This window comes from Serinus canaria, chromosome 11 (assembly GCF_022539315.1).
Source record: "Serinus canaria isolate serCan28SL12 chromosome 11, serCan2020, whole genome shotgun sequence".
Taxonomy (NCBI): domain Eukaryota; kingdom Metazoa; phylum Chordata; class Aves; order Passeriformes; family Fringillidae; genus Serinus; species Serinus canaria.
In genome coordinates this window covers 11,376,025-11,393,586 of record NC_066325.1, presented here as the reverse complement: position 1 = coordinate 11,393,586, position 17,562 = coordinate 11,376,025, and the positions used below count along the sequence as shown (strand labels likewise).

At 40.7% G+C, this 17,562-nt stretch overlaps 1 protein-coding gene across 1 annotated transcript in view; it reads right to left on the bottom strand.

Moving 5' to 3' along the window:
• Nucleotides 1-14,720, bottom strand: part of MMP2 (matrix metallopeptidase 2) — a 29,375-nt gene extending 14,655 nt beyond the window's left edge. Inside the window, exons 1-6 of the mRNA XM_009090629.4 lie at nucleotides 14,383-14,720; nucleotides 10,705-10,931; nucleotides 9,129-9,277; nucleotides 6,895-7,023; nucleotides 5,996-6,169; nucleotides 1,015-1,188 (exon numbers count right to left, since the gene is read on the bottom strand). Of these exons, the coding sequence (XP_009088877.1) occupies nucleotides 1,015-1,188; nucleotides 5,996-6,169; nucleotides 6,895-7,023; nucleotides 9,129-9,277; nucleotides 10,705-10,931; nucleotides 14,383-14,526 (997 nt within the window). The 5' untranslated portion in view covers nucleotides 14,527-14,720. The remainder of the gene's footprint in view (nucleotides 1-1,014; nucleotides 1,189-5,995; nucleotides 6,170-6,894; nucleotides 7,024-9,128; nucleotides 9,278-10,704; nucleotides 10,932-14,382) is intronic.
• Between the last annotated feature and the right edge of the window lie 2,842 nt (nucleotides 14,721-17,562).

Below are 17,562 nucleotides of genomic sequence, written 5' to 3'. Positions count from 1 at the left end.
GTTGTGTCCCTAATTATTTGCTAGTATTTATTTCTCATTCATTATTATTTATTAATACCTTTTTATGCTGGAATTAAAAAGCTTAAACTAAGTGTATTTCTTACTTCCAGTGATAGTGACTGCATTACCTAGGACTTTGAATACATTGATTCTAGATATACTGGTTCTTTTGTCTGTTGAATGATCCTTTAGAATTTTCTCTTCCTAACCTTGTAGCAAGTTATAATGAATTTGATCCTTTCTTTTCTTTTTTTTTTTAACATCTGTAATGTAAAATGGAAGGGTTACATCTGGTTATCAAAAGTAACAGAAAGCTGAATATCAGTAAGGCCATTTTCAAGAGATCCCAAAAAATCAAAAAGCAGGATGCATGTAGGTTTGGATGTAGCTTCCCATTGGCTCTGTTAAAAGACAGATTTTAGAACTGCCATGGTTCACTTCATCTCTATGCTTATGGCTCTAGTGTCACAAAATGAACACCTGCCAAGCTATTCAACACTATAAATTAATTTTTGTTCCTTTATGTAGTAAAACTCACATTAGAAAGTATAAAAAAAGTGTGAAGAAAGCTGAAATTTCATGGCTAAACCATTTCACTTAGTTTTTTTGAATTGCTGAAAAGATCTATTAACACAAGCTTAACGTACTAAACAGGATTCCTTTTTTTCACAAGTGTACATGGTAAGTATTAAGTTAAAATATTAATCAGACTTTCTTCTGTCTCATGAGACTTCCCTTCCAGGGCCATTAACAAATAGTAATCTGCTTGTTATTATCCTGCAGTGGTAGCTATGCATTTGTAGGTTCATTGCCATTTTTATTCCTGACAAACCTGAGCTGTGACACACCAACAGATTGCTCCTGTTCCAGTTACCTCCTTGGCCACCTCTGCTGAAACTGTGTTTAACTCGTCCACTTTTGTGTGCTCTGTGCAAAGTGTGCCAAAGGAGAGTTGTTAAAACCATGCCCAAATAGTCTGTGTTATGCAGGCAGAACACAGAACCTTCCTCGTACCAGTCTCTGGGCAGAATCCGTATTTCTTATCCCTGTCGTAGTCTTCGGTGGTTCCGCACCATCGGTACCCGTCTGTCCTGCCCTCTGTTGTGCACTGCTCATAGGACTGGCCTTGGAATTTGAAGGGAAACTTGCATGGCTGCCCATCACCATTGCCACCCATTGTAAAAAGTGCTGTAGGGAGAGGAGAGAGGAAAATGTCAATACACAAAGCTCAGTATCAACAAGGAATCCCAGTGTTCCTGTGGGAATGTGCCCAGGTCTGGACAGACAGTGGACACCATCAGATGGGATGTACTTCACCCTCAGAACCCCTGTTTTACACCAGCACTGAAATGCCTTGGCAAGAGAGACCAGGGCTGTTACAGTCTCACAAGTGTACAGAAGGGAATGGCTGATTGATCTTAGCACAAACTCACAACACAAACCTGATATTCCTTCTTAAAACAGCATTTAGAAACAGGGTTCTGAGCAAGTCACTCATGTCCCTTAGCTCGGTGCTGATTCATTTGCCTTCTGTCAGAGATGTTAGCTAGAATGGCAGACTTTGGGCAGAGTTTCTCAAAATGCTGGTGTACAGTAAAATTGAATAATAACCTGTAGGTTCTTCCTCTATATTTGCTTCTCATTTCTGAGAATCTCTGCTCAGCCACTCAATAGAGAAGCTGGAGAGGACAAATATGACTGGTCCAAGAAAGCTGGACACTGGAAGCTTCTCCCATCCTTTGCCTGCTCAGTGCTCCTGAGTTTTGTATTGGTCTTCTGGGAGAGGAGAGGGGGTGAAGAGTGCTTATTGTCAGCCCATATGCACAAACAAGGCCCAATGGCTCAACCCTGAGAAGCAGAAATCTTTCTCATGTATGAGGGATTAAAATGGTTCATATTAAAATGACTTGAGTTCTGGGATTGGATTTAGGATTTTACTAAACTTTCTGGAATATGTAGAGGAAGATAAATACAATCCCACATGCTGATATTAAAAAAAAAAAAAAAAAGTGTGTTCAAGTTGAATTCTGTGAAAATGCAGGTGGCTTGGAGTATCAGACATCTTGTGAATCTGACTGTGTCTCCTCCTGGCTGCTCTATCAGTGGGAATCCTCTGTGGTAGGACAATATGCTGTGCTGGTGAGAGGAGTCTGTGAAGGCAACAAACTGCTCTGGGCCTTGCCCTGACAGAGATTAAAAGTCCTCATGCATTCATATGCTCATTCCCCTGGAGTTTTAAGAACAGCAGTGCATAATTTGGCCTTTTTAAGGTGTCCAAGGGCACCTTTTCCCTCTCTCTCATCCAGTAAAATGCTGCAGCTAAAACCCAAATGTGTCTGTGGGAAGCTTGGCAGGTTAGCTCTAACTTTGCTGTTGTTTTTGGTGATTCAACAGCCATTGCAGCCTCAGTGTTTGTGTAGGGTCTGAGGGGTTTGCCTTTGCTTAGTCTGATGCATCAGGGAGAAGAGGCATTGTTTATGTTTGTGCTTCTTTAGAGCAGCCCTAAATAAACCCCCCAGACCTCCTCTGGCTTAAGGGTGATTGGGAAAGGGCTCTGACCGTGGGGTGTTGTGACACAGATGGTCCATTTTGCCTTTTACATTTAAACCAGTAACTGGCCACAGCATCAGGGACATGAACCAGTAAGTTATAGAATCCAGTCCCACTAATTAGAGGACTTGGAGCTTTGCAGGCCTGGCTCACCCACACCTCTGGTCTGCCTACAAGAGTGATTCTGTCCTTCATCCTGGGCATGGATGGGGTCCTGTCTGCAACACACACTGTGCCTCCCCAAAAAAGCAAGCTGCAAATGTTGGCTTTTGCCTCAGATGCTGGACTAATATAGGAAAGTGCATTAACTGAACTGTGGCTATTGTGATTGGAGAAGAACTTTATATATATATTTTTAAAGTAATGATAGAATTGGAAGGCAAAGTTAAACTGAGTTGTTTACATGACTCACTTACCATGAGCTGCTTCCAGCTCTAGTTCTGGCAAACTCTGCATTTTAATAGCCTTTTTTATATTGGTTTACATGTGGCTAAGTTGCAAAAACCATATGGAAAGCCTGTCTCTTAGTTTGCATGCAGCGTTTCTGAGTCACAGTCAGAATGCAGTTTTTCATTTTGCTTGAGGCTTCATCATGTGATGGTAACAACAATGGTTTATTAAGTTTTCAATCCCCCCCTCCTTACCATAAAATTGCTTTAATGTAAATGAAAGTTGGAGACTGGGCAGTTTCCCCAAAATAAAGGGGCAATTTACTTGTAAGGGGATCTTAAAGGGCCTTGTTCTGCCTCATGGTAGTTTAAAAACTGGTGAAGATACACTGATGTGAGAGCAGATTCAGCCTGGGCATTACGAATATGTGCACTTCACTTTTAGCTCTTGCTAGAAAAATCAACCAGTTGTGATGTCAGGAAACCTCAGGCTGGAAGGCTGCTAACACCCCTGTGGCACAGATCCAAGGTGGAGGTGGCAGCAGCTCCAGGAGGGCTCTGCCTAGCAGCCTGTTGGAGCTGTGGTGAGTGTGAGGCAGGTACAGGCAGAGAGCAGATGATTAGATCTTGGAGGACCAAAGTTAGGAGCTTAAACTGCCTGTAGTGTCAGTGGAGTTTGGAAATGAGTGCTATCAAGATGCCTTGATCCCAAAGGAGAAGTTCAGCACACCTGTGTAAGATTTGGGTAGTAGGTAGATAGCTTTCTGCTTTACCTTTTGTTTGGACAAACTATAGTTTAATCAGTTTACAAACTGGGGTGCAGATCTGGGATTAACTTTAGAGAAGCCTGGTGCAGCACCATAGCAGTAAAGATGTTTCCATATATGCACTGTGGCTCTATAATGAGAGGAATTGAAACTAACTTCAGTGAGTTAAGCATGAGAGAAACAAAGGCCAACAACCAGGAATGTTGCCCCCAAAACAGAGTGTCAGATGTAAATCCTCCCCTATCTGAATGTATTAGCTGGGGTTTAGCAAATGGTGCCTTGGAATAATGAGTGAACAATGCCACTCTGCACTTAATAAGGAACATCTGTGCATAGCTGTTCATGGGTCTTGCAAAACAATTCCATCAGAAACAAAAGGCTGAAACCCTTCTGTTCCATTTCAGAAACCTTGACAGTGGCATTTCCAAGAATTCACTTTCAGAACCAGCTCTCTCTGACAGTGCTTCACTGCTTGCATTTTCAGTCTTGCATGACTCGAGGATGTTGCAAGGGTGTATCAGTCAGGCTATGTGGATTTCCATTTCTCCAGCTGCCTATAATCTGGGCTTCCTTCTGACTGTATCTGAATGCTTGCAGTATTTTAAAGAAATGAGCCAAATTTTTATCTTTTCTGGCTGAAAGAAGTAACCCAAGGTAGAGGAGATTTGGGGAAAGGTGGGAAATGAAGGAGATGGCAGTTTCACAAATAAAAAACAAAGAGTGTGCAGTTATGTGCATGTGCACACTTATAGCCTGCTGAAGTAAATATCCTGAAATTCATACCACAAACAATAACTTTTTAAAAAATTAGTTGCAGTCTGTGTAAAGTTCATACTCCTGCTTGTTCATCCTCTATAGCTGTATAATAACTGTCACCAGGGTAGATCCCAGCTCTAAATGTGATCTATAACAGGCACTGAGGGGTTTAGAAATTAAAGAATAACATTTTACCTCATTAGGACTAGAAGACTGATATGTTCTACAACAGATTGTCTTTAGAAACCACCACCATCCTGATGCAGAAAATACACAATCTTGTATTTGAAACTGTATGGTCTTGCTTGAAAAAGTCCAAAAATTTGTCAAGCAGGAATCCATGTAGTGTAAGGCAACAACAAGATTCCAGAGAATCCTGTTTTGAATTTTTTCTATGTACACATACCTGCAAACTTTTGAAAAATGTGTTTCTTTTCAGACACAGGCATATTAATACATGTACACGTGTGACAGTACTTGTGTGCTGGGACATGTTGGGCTCTACTTGTGCACTCTTGGCTGGCAAACCCCTGAGCATGTGTTGTTAGCTTAAGGCATCACCAATTTTCTTTCAGCAATCTGCATTCTCTTTCCTTGTACTGACTGCACGTAGCCATAATGTTGTAATTTAGGGCTATTGTTTCAAGCAGGATTAGCATGAATCTGAAGAAAGCACCACTGCTTTCTGGTTTGTTCTCTTTAAAACTCTCTTCTTATTTGTTATGACCTGGGGGTAGTAGGCAGGAGTTTTAGTGACCTAGGGCTTGATATGAAAGGTAAAGATTGATGGAACCCTCCCCAAAGCTAACAGTTGGTTATGTACAAAGGGAAAAACATTAATGTGGGAAACTGCAGTACTGGGAATGGCTGTTAATATCTGTGCCAGGAACTAGCAAACAGGAGGTGTAATGAGTGGCTGAAAGCTCCTTACCTTCTCTACGTCTTCTCACTGCTGATAAATTATCTCAGTAGGCTACAGCCAATTACACTTAATTGCTTCTCTAAAGGTTTCCTGCTGTGTGATGTACAGGAGATGAAATTAACACTCATACCAATAAATTGTCTGAAATGCTGTATCCTCAAGCTGTAAAGACTCATCAAGATTTTCAAACACAGAAATATGTGTTCCTGTTGTTTTAACAGGAAACATATTGTCATAAATACGTTTGAAAGATAATAATTATAATCTTGTGTGTAGTTAAAAAAAGTAATGGTTACATGAAGTATCTAATGCATATATGGCTATATATATATATTATATACTTCGTCTAATTTGCAAATTAATATGAATTAAAATTCTTATGAAAGATAGTTCTGTTCATATTCCAAGGAGGTAGAAATGAAGTACAGTCTTAGTTTTCATGGACTTCTAATAATTTTGTACAGATACTGGTATGTTGTGATTTCTGAAAGACATTCATTCCTTTATCTGAAAGGGAAGGAAGTGGGATAAGCACAAAAAGAAATGGATAAGCAAAGAAGAAGGGAACAGTCTGCCAGGAAAAAAATCAGTAGAAACATTGGTCTACTCACACTCATGGGGACAAAATCCATATTTCCCATCGGCATCAAAGTCTTTGGTTGTGGAGCACCAGAGGAATCCATCGCTGCGTCCTGCATCTGTGCAGCTGTTGTACTCCTTGCCATTGAACCAGAAGGGAAATTTGCAATATTCACCATCTGCATTTCCATACTTCACTCTGACCACTATAAGGAGAACAAATGTAGTGGTGAAATTAGCCACCCACTGATGCAAAAAATACAGCTTCTGGGCATCCTCTTTTCTTGGAAAATACTGATATAGAAATGCAGTCTGAATTTCCAATTTGAAATTCAATATGCTGCTGGTCTCTCTATTGGCAAGATGATCATAGCTGAAATATAAACTGGTAATTTTAAAATAATTCCATGGATATTACTCATGGTGAAGTGTTAGAATCAGCCCAGGAAAATATATATGTTGTTACTATGGCAAGGCAAAGTTGAAAAGGTGCTGTTATTACATTTAGTAATTTAGTTTCTTAAGTAATATGGTCTAAAATGTTCAGTATAGTTTCAAAGGTTCCAGGCAGCAGCTGAACATGAGCTGAACATGCCCTGTGCCTCATAAACTGCTTTGATATTTCCAATGGGCCTTGCATGGCATTTGCTGTAGCAGGGGGGACAGGGTGGAAACACAAACACACCCATATCCTGGGGTTTGTTTCAGTTTGTCACATGGAGTCTTCTGAATACAGTATTGGTGCTGGAATATATACTAATGCATAGGTAAGTTACTTATGCATAGCATTTTTTAATAGCAGAAATTTTAAATTTTATGAATGAATTTTTACCTCCTAATATTTAGTGTCAGTCAATGAAAGCATTTAATGCAGCATTAAAATCGAGCAGACAGCAGACCATATGTTCTGAAACATGAAAAAGTCTGGTACCTTGTCCCTCCCCAAGAGTCCACAGTTCATCATCATCAAAATGGGAGTCTCCTCCAATTCCTGGTCCTGGTGCAAAGGCATGAGCCAGGAGACCATCTTTGCCATCAAAGGGATAGCCATCACCATGTTCTGCAGGAGTGAGCAGACAAAAAAGAGCAGTTTCTAATGACCTCAGGCACAGTCTATACAGGACTGGTGATTATCATGTGTACTTTCCCATCCAAGACAGCAGCAGAATACTTTAGTGAGTGAATTTATTGCTTTGGGTTGTACTAGCAAGACTGATCCAGAAGAGAAGCAGCCAGTTCTTACAAAGAACATGAAGTGTCAGCACTGCAGTTGTCACAGGATGGTATTTTATATCTCCTAAGTGTGGTGGAAAGAAATCAAAAATTGTGAAGGACAGTGAAGTATTGTACCTGAGATGTATGACTGCATACACAGTGCTGCTTCTTGGTGAGGGCTGACAGGGAGTTATAACTTAAATATTGTGTATGAGGGGTATTTCCAGGTAGTTCCTACCCCTCTCCAACACAGAGATTGGAAAGTAAAGGCAGATTTCACTTTGCAGGCTGCTCTGTTGTGCTGCAGCTGAGATTGCTGTGCTCTTTGTGCAGGGTACTCACTGCCCCAGCAGGAAGGCACAGCTGGGTGTCTCAGCAGTGAGCTCTGCAGAGCCAGCTTGCTCCTGCTGCTCTGAGCCCTGAAGGAGCCTGTTCCTCCTTTGCTTCAAGCACTCCAGCACTCACAGGGCAGCAGCAGGTTAAGCAGCTCTGCTCCTATTACACTGTGGGCTTTTCTTGGAAGTTCACCACTTGTGGGTAAGGAGGCTGGCACGGGCATAGCCCTGGTATTCATTGCTCTCCCACCACACTGACCTGTGCAGCAAAGCTGGCTGCCAGCCTCTCCCCTTGCATCATTTCTGGTCTTTTGGTCTGATGTCTTGGCATTAAACAGAAGCCCTAAATACACAGGCCTGACTCTCTCCTCTGTTACACTGATTTCAGGCTGGTGTCACTCCTAATACAAGTTCAGTTAATTCCCTTCAGGAGACCAGTGTGTCAGTTGTGAAGTACAAGATTCTGACCTATATTAGGGGCTGCAATCCCATTTATTTCAAAGTTGACCCTTTATTTAAGAGAAGGGTTAAAAATGAAGAAACCTGGTGGATGTCTCAGCCCCTGTGAATCTGACCTGCAGTAAAGTGATAGCAATGACTGAGTGTGGAAGGAGCCACTCTTTGCCCACAGTTTCTTAGCCAAGCACTAAAACCAGCAGAAACACTTCAGCTTTTGTAAACTTTTTTTTTTTTTTTTTTTTGGCAAACTGAGCCAGTCTGGATGAGGATCTGAAGTCCTGAGTGTACAGAATCTCTGCAGCTTTTGAGGTCAACTCATCAGTAGCTGAAGCAAAGAAAACCAGCTTGAAATTGAAGCTTTTACAAAGACTTCAGTTATTCTTTGAACTGTTCACTCAACTTCCAAAGTCTACCTCCCAAGAAATTGGCTGCACAAGTATCCTCATTTGTATTAAAAATTCTGTGACTATCCAGAAGTTAGATGTCCCATGTTTACACTGAAAAGCCATAAAAATTCTTCCAGGGGAAACCAAAATTAATTGAGAAGACATGCACAATGAAAATGAATCAAGTCACCCATCATCAGCTGTACTCAAACCATAGTTCAACTCATGATATTTTAAATTCTTCAAGATCAAAGAATGCATTGAAAGCTTGCATTCTGCCATGATAAAAGAATGGAAAGCAGCTATGGAGTCAAAATGGGAAGACAAAAATCCATTTTAAAACTCTAATATGTTAGAACCCTCACCACTATCAATGGAAAACAGCATACAGAGCTATAAATAAATGGTATGATGGCATTCCATTTTCTTCTGTGGCAGGAAGCCAGCTCACACCATCTGAAGATCCGTACCAATATGTCTCAGTTCTATTTCTGATTTATAAATTTAAAAATAAAATGTTGCTCCTAGCAATTCTCTTTTGGAAAGATAAATATAGTGCAAGGATATTGTATAAATACTTCTCTCTCTCTCTAATGTATAAGAAATAGTCTTAGTGAAATGAGATCTTAGCTTGTGTGAGCCAAGTGTGAACTAGGACAAGGTTTGCCAGAAAGGATCATGGGTGCTACTTATTGAGGGTGGATCGTTCTAAACTGAGGATTAATGACAGGAACAAACCCAAAAGCTTAGTTAAAAATAGAAAAATATACCCCATCGACCAAAATTAATCATGATGTCTGCTTCTCCATCATGTATCCGGTTAAATCTCAGTGGTGTGACATCACTCCAGACTTGAAAGGCTCGAGCAAAGGCATCATCTACTGTCTCAGGATCCAAATCCGGGGTATAGCCTATAATCCTTAGAGGGAAAAGCAGCAGTTAAGTAACACACAAACATCCTCCCTGTATTAGCTGTTTACTGCTCAGCACACTGAGGAGGCTCAGCAGTGAAACCAGCTAAGAGGTAACACTGAGACCTGAACACCTCCCTTTGATTCACAGATGAGTTTAGATGTGGCACTTACTGTTTATTTTCATTTGGAATTGACTCAGCAGCAAGAAGAAAATTATAAACCCAGAGGCTGTAAGGCCTGGATGGCAGTGGGCCTTGCACAAAACATTCTGGGTTTTGCACCAGCACTGAGACCAGAAAAGGAACGCAGTAACATTCTGAAAGATTCAAGTGTGGAGTGTTTTGCTCTTTAATAAGAGAGAAAAGCAGCCCTTCTCCCTCACCTTTGTTGCTAACCATATATTGTTTAATCCCTGTGGAATGCTCATCCTTTATCTGTGTGTGGGATACATTGGCAATAAAATCCACGGGGAAATAGGAGGAAAAAGCATGGAAGACAAAGCTGTGTCCCTGAGAAAGGGACAAACTCTGAAGTGTATTGCTTTCTTCTTCTTCCTGTGTTTCAATGGCACTTCTTGTGCCTTGTATTATAGCCTGCTATGTTCCATGTAAAGACAAAAGACAAGTTTCCAATTCTTTGCTGCTGGGGCTGTGCATAGTGAGGGAAACTATTTTGTGCCTAAGGAGGATGAGGAAGATTCAGAGGAAACACATCAGCAAGCAGGGGCTGTGAGAGCTGCCACAGGTTTTTTCAGTTACTAGGTTAGTTGCAGCCCAAGGGATGCTTTGAGTCCAAACTTGTGAGGGAACAGCAGACTAAGTCAAGCAGCTACAATAAATCTGCTGTTCTTTCTCATTCATGGTAAGTGTTTGTTCATGGGCTACCTAAGGTAATGAGTTTTTTACCACAGTGAGGGCTGGATTGGTCTCTAACTCTTCAGAAGAAGATGAAATTGCCAAACTTATTGCAATAGTTGTTACTTGTTGTAACTCATGTTTGTATGTGTCTGAAATACAATTGTTTGATTTTAAAATTTATTTAATCATCTCCTTTTTAGGACTGCAAAATGAAGAGGAGTTTGGCCTCTGCAATCAATAAGTACTTTGGTCCTCCTGGAGCAGATGGGCAGGTGAGGCACTCCTGCTCCAGCTCCCTTGGGATGCTCTCTGCAGGGCAAAGAGTAAACCCAAAATCTCTTCAGTTTCAACCAGAACCAGAAAGTTGATGTTGATATGGTTCTTCCTCATATATTGCAATTTGAAATGACAGAGGTATTTGTTAGACCATTTGGTAATTATCCAAACAACAGGGGCTTCTATCTAGAGGAATCTTGTCTAGCCCTCTAAACAGCTACTGCATTTCTAAGTGCCTTCCTTATTTCTTTGAAGTGTTATGGGTATATGTGACAGAACCCACCATTACCAGTCTGTACCTGTATGTTATATGATTCTTTTCCCATTTTGGCTTTCTTGCAAAGAAGTTGTAATTGGCTACATCAGGGTTACCACAGCGAGGTTTCTTCATTGTCTCAATAGTATTTTGATCCAGATCTCCTGTTTCAGGCAGCCCAAAAAATTTCTGCATTTTCTTCAGAGTATCTTTCAGGACAAATAAATTGCAACTGTCTTTTGGGCAGCCATAGTATTTATTCAGGTATTGCTTGGGGAAAAAAGCACAGAACAGAGACTTTAAAATTAATAAAATAAATAGTTAATCATTATCAATAAATAGATATTATAATACTATGTTAGCTTTCCTTCTGTAATTTGCAAGTTTTCTTTTAAAAATTACAATTATTAGTAAGTGAGGAACAGCAGAATCTTCTTAATTAACCAAAGAATCCTTGATCACATGATGTTGCTAATTAAACAATCATTTCCATTCTTAGCTATCACTTTTACTTAATGAATTGCTTTCAGTTATTAGAGCATAAAACTTTAATGTAGAACTACAAGTAAAAATGGGTTTGCCTTTTTTTTTTTTTGTTTCTTTATTATGTAGAAATCTGCTTACAGTTTTAGATTTTGTGCAATGTTTTCTTGGAAGATTCTGCATTATTGAGAAACTTCTCAAGAAATCAAAGCAACCCCACAAATGAGACCACAGTGATTGCAAAGAAAAACCCCATTCTTTACTCGAACTGTCAGAGTTGTTTGAATGTTGGATGGGTTTTCTTTTGAGTCAAACATTGCAGAGACCTGAGAAAGAAAGTGTTTGGTAACATCTCAGTTGCTTGGACACTGCAGCCAATCAATGTTTGCATACTTAAAACTCCATTGAATGCTCCAGCACATTATGGCCAGACTGATGTTTCTGATACAGCTGTGGTGGCAGTTCACAAAGTTCTTTCTCATTCAAAAAAAAGTGGGCATAAGGGACCCAAAAGATGGCACAAATGACATTATTTTCATCTCTTAAAATCCCACCCATGAAAGTCTCCTCCCCTTTTCTTAAGGATGGGTTTACAGGGTTTTATGCCCCGCTGTGAAAGAGAAGCTGTGTGAAATGGCAGGTATTCCCAAAGTGCACCCACATGGGTGGCACTGCACAGAGCTGAGGGATGCTCTTGCCAATGGTGCTGTGAGAATGGAAGGTTGCAAGTTACTGATCTTCCCAGTAAAAACAGTCTGCAGCAGAGGAAAAAACACCCTCCAGGTATTCTATCCCAGATATTAACTACAAGTCCAAGGGAGGAAAACACCTGAGTGAAGTAAAGGTATGTTTGCCAAAAACATATGAGGAATATCAGGGAGAACTATTTGAAACTGAGCATTACAAGAAGTCTGACAAAATGGCTGCACATGTAAGTCATGCCACCAAATATTCCCAAGAGAAACCTTGTTTCATGTGTCTAATTAATTGCTTAAGTTCGCCCAGGGGACTGGGGATAAAACCACAATACCAGCAAAATAAAGCAGAGGATATTTGGTAACTGCAGTTGGTCAAGCCTAGCTTTCACAAACCTTCCTCACATAGTCCAGGCTAACCTCCCCTGCTCAGCATAGGAAATGGTTCAGGGATTACTCAGAAAAGGATTTAATCAAGATGTTACACTATTTCCTTCAGAAGGTTCACCATCCATCATGACTGAGCACAGACTGTGGCTAGCTTTTGTGATTTTTGAAACCTCTCATGTGCTATTTCTCCAGTGGGGACTGGCAAATAAAGGACACACAGCGGCTTCATCTTTGCTTCCACTGAGCTGCTCTCCACACATAGTGAATGGGGCCTGGTGGGAGTTATGTGAAATGCATTCAGAACATAATCAAGCCAAGCCAGTTTCATTAGCCAAGCTAATTTTCATTTAGCCTAATTTGATGGGTTTTCTTATGCTTCTGCTTGCATCCCCCAGTGATGTACCTGGTGTGATACAGACTGCATGTCAGGACTGACTGAAGAACCAGGCTGCTGCTCTTGCCATTTCAGGTTTGGGAGCAAGCTATACAATCAAAACTATAAACTGAGGCATGGTGAAGAATTTTACTTGCTAGGATTCTAAATAAAAAGCCCCCTTTCAGTTTTTCCTAAAATGGAGATTTTATTGAAGATGAGAAGTGACCAAGATCAGCTGTTCTATGAGGAGAGAATCTTGAAGAAAATGTAATGTCTGTGCAAACCACATCTTGGCCTAGGCTGTGAAATGCAGTTTCCTCAGAGTCAGCAGGGAGCTGTGGTGATCTGGAATTTTGATCCAGCCCATTAATGAAACAGGGTCCAGCTGCAACATAACAATTTGTGTGCTGATGCTGAGTGTTGGGGCTGTTCTGATGGAGGGCCTGAGGAAAGGCAGCCAGTTAGCATTGCCCAAGAATGCCCCAAGAAAGACAAAGAAGGACTGCAGTGTTAAACCAGCTTGTAATTTTCCTCTGAGTACACATAATAAATAGGTTGTTTGAAAGAAACAGAGATGAGGGGAGATGTGGATTGCGATTATTGAATAAAAGCCTGGCTGTGTCTAAGAAAATAGATTTTCTTAGAGTAGTTAAATTGCTCACAGACACGTGGGACCCCACTCTCCTCTCCCAAATGCACTGCCCCTGCCCCCAGCTCTTGGCTACTGTGCTGCTGAGGCAAAACCTTGGGTGATCTTGTTTTGTTAACAGCTGAGGAATGCCCTATTTGGGTCAGTTTGTCTGTTTTTCCTAAACTTTCTGACACAGCTCCCAACTGGAAATTTTCTCTGTACCCTCCCCCAGACCTTCTTTAACCTGGCAAGCTTTCCCGAGATGCACACAAACTCCTAAGGAAAAGTGACCAACTTTCAAGTCTCTGTGTTCTAAAATAAGAATAATTTCTCTCAATCCTCCTTAAAATGGATTTACTGCCGAAGAAGAGAAATAATTAGTCTATAATTTAGTCTATAATTTCCATGCTAAAGTAAGGATAATCCATCTCAATCTCCCTTTAAATGGGCTTCCCCATAATGTCACTTTTATGAACGCCCACAGGGCTAAGAAAAGGTTAGAAAATAATGCTGTAGAGTTAGAGCTATAATTTTCTAATATACAGAAATACAAACTCCTTTTTTTGTTCTAGATTGGATTTGGGAAAAAAAAATTGTTTAAACCTTCGTGAGATTGTTTTCCAAAGTCAAAACTAGTCACAATGGCTTCTGAAATTCAAGCCAGCTTTCGGTTGTAGTGTCCCTTAAAGTAGTGTTTATGCAACCCACAGTAAACATTCTGGAAAACACACTTCTGAAAGCTAGGATACATACATACATTAAGGAGTCTCAACTGCCCTCACTTCTACTTGATTCAAGTAAAAAACGTAGATGTCTCTTATTTGCCCTTCTCCCCTCTTACCATTGCAATTTTTTGATTATAATCATGAGGATTTAATGAAAATGTTTTGTATCTTGAGACTTAAGGGGAAAAAAACCCCAAAAAACCGACTTTCTTTGCTGGCTTAAAAAATTTTAAGAGAGGAAACATGACTTGGCTCCAGTTTTAACTTTTGAAAGCTGATACCTTTGCTAGCTAGCTAGCACTTCCAGGGAAAGAATGCTACAGTCATTCCTTAGCCTCAGCTGAATCAAGAAACAAACATCTGCTTATGAAACAACAATACAAACCCGAAGAAAAGATGAAAAGATGAAACCAACACTTACCACTGCTAGCTCTTTGTCTGTTTTGGGAGTGCTGTCTCCAGGAAATTTAATGATTGGTGACGGTGCGGCTAAAGTTTTGTTAAAGAGATAAACTTGGACGAACAGTACTTTAAAAACGAAGCCACGGCCAACGTGAGTCTTCATTCTGCCTAAACTTGTGCTCTCCTCTTTGGAAAAAGCTTTTCCCCACTGCCTCTCCTTTACTTTAGCTGCAAAGTGCACCAGTTGCTTATCTGCACATCTTAACTCTGAGCACCGGGCTCCCTTTTGCTTGCTCCAGCAGTTCCTTTGTATGTTTAAAACATCCAGATGCGCAGTCTCAAGCTACCACAAGAGGAAGTCTGAAAACTAGTGGAAACATGAGAAAAGGGCAGTTACCAGATGTGATTGCTGTGATTTTAAGGTAGCAACAGGCAGATAGCTACTATTGCTGAAAGAGGCCACATTTTCTCCTCATTTGCATATATGAAAGTATTTATTTTTGCCAGAGAAGAGGGAAAAACAAAACCTGATTTAATCTTAAAGACAAGGTGTCTCACATATATTTGAAATTTAAAGAAAAGAAAAAGAGAAAGAAATTACTAAACATTATTTTCCTGGCTAAGCATTTTTTACTATTTTTTAGACTAATTTAATGTCACAGATATAATGATATACCTTAGTTATGTGTGATTATGCTCCCACACAGTGCTTTACAGCAAACATTTTGATTATGGATTTTGAGACAGACCCTGCACAGGGCAGTGCAGCTGAGCAAGGCTTCTTGTCCCCCTGCTGCTGAGGCTACACAGAGTGTGGGTCTGTACTCAGGGCTCACTGTGCTCCCTGTGAGCCTCCCTCCCTCCCTGCTCTCTGCACAACGTGCACGGCTCTCAGTAAGATCATTGTGGCTCGCTGGGTTCAGAACCAGCTTTAGGCTTTGCCACCAGCAGGTATCAGCTTACCCCTACAGGGTAAAAGAGAATTCGTCAGATTCAGCAGCAGAAATGAACAGAAATAAAGGATGTCAGGGAAATTGTACAAAACCCAGTGTTTGCTAGTAATGGGGTTTTGAGCACCTGGTGAAACTGTCTTAACCTGGATTTTGGTGTAAATATGGCCATTGTCATGGTCAACAATTTATTATTGTGTCATTCATAATATTGCTGGCTTTGAGGTGCTATTACAAGTGGAATGTTATGTTAGCTGAATTTCCCTAATCTAGAGATTTGGCTCATGATTTTTCAAGATGGGAAGCTGCAATTCTGCATGATTGCAACTGTGTTCTGGCCAGCCAAGGGTCCACTCTTTCTCCTGAACACAAGTCCAGCTATGAACGTTCCTCTGACTTGTATGTCACCATAAAGATTGCCAAGACTTTCCAATCAGTGCTAAATGAAAGTTTACCCATTAGCAAATAGGGCTGCTAATGAAAAGAAGGTACTTTGCAGGTGTCTGGTGTTCACTGATGTTTGATAATTGGTTGTAAATAGTTAATATTGGCAGTTGTTAGATTTATGCTAATTTCAAGCTATTTTGCTAACTGCACCCCATCATCCATGATGTGAATAACCTTTCATAAAGGCAAGGGTTTCAAGGGCAGGGCTGAGGGGCTCAGGGAGAAAGCATTTGCAGAGGTTTTGCTGCCCATACCCTTCAACTGGGAGCCCAGCACAGCAGCTGTATGCAGGGCTGCTGGCTGAATCTGCCATGGGAAAGGACACTTGAGGCTCAGGAGAGAATGAGGAGTTAGGGGAACTTGTGTGTGAATGGAGCTGTCTTTGTCAGCAAGTGGCTTTGTATTCATCCCCACTCATCCTTTCAGGAATGAATCTGAGCTGACTTGAGTTACGGTGAACAACTTTCCCCTGATGGTTCAGCTTTGAAATGACACATGCTTTTTTAGCTTTTCCCCATCAGCAAAAATCCATGGTCATTTAAAGTGTTGCCTTAATAAGCAGCAGTTCTGAAAATATGATGCTGTTTTTCCAGAGCCTGGTACTTGGTTGTGGGGAATGACTCTTCTGCTTTGTTTGTGATGACAGCTCATATTTGTATCTGGCCATGTGACACTGTAAGAGAACAAAGGCCAAGGAAGCCTTCGCTGTATGAGCCAAGTTACTCTTAGGTCTCCTTAATTAAGCAAGTACAAATATTATGTGTCATGTTGCAAATTCTGCAGTTATCTCTGTGCTCCATGTTAGGTCAAAGACTGATGTAAATCTTAAGGCATGAGAACCATGTCGTTTTCATAAGAATTTTAATGTAATTTATGACAGCTTAGCAGCTTTCATTTAGAAGGGTACTGTGGTGAAGCTGTTTAAAGCCAAATGTGTCCTGGAACATTCCAGTTGCACTCATAAGCCTCATTGAAAACTAATGAATGCTCTGTTCTCTGTCTGTGCTAATGAATATCGGATCAGAAATGGATGAGGAAACTTTGAATAGACTGTGAGGTCTGTGCAGTTTGAAAATCTCACTGTATTCTGTGTCTTATCCTTGCTGGCAGGGAGGGTAGGTTGAGGTCACCTTTTAAATACACTTTGTAAAAGAAACTGGCAAAACAACAGAAACTACACAGATCTGCAGTGAAGCATTGTTTCACACCTTTGTTTGCATTTTTGCTGGTAAATTGCTTTGCTGGTACCACTTCAGTGTGTGAGCAGTTAAGCAAGTAATGTTCAATTAGGAAACATAATACATAATAGAATATTTGATTTATGAGTATTGGGTGAACCAACAGATTGAGTTTCTGAGCAGTGAGTTGAAAACATTCTCTTTCATTAGCACATGACATCAGAGATACTGTCTGAGCTGCCCTCTTTCAGATTAGCAAAGCAAAATAAATTCTGGTGACACTTTGTTAGAGTAGGAGTCCTATTGTATTGAGACTATATTTGGGGTAATCTGCTTCTTATCTCCTTGTATTTGTCTTCAAGCTCTATGCCATCATCCTGTTCTTAGTGTGCCACAGAGGTGCTGCTTTTACAGGCTGGGAAGGCAGTGGTGCTCAGTCCTGGCAGTGGGGACATTGTGCTGGCCTCTTCTTTGAGTCAGAGGTTGGGCTAAAGATTCCTGAGGTCTGTTCCAGCCCAAATTACCCCATCACCCTCCCACTCTTGCTGAGTTTGAAGACATGGTATGATGTGTTTTCTTATCTCAGACTAGATAAGCCCCAAATCAGGGAGACAGACTCTGAAG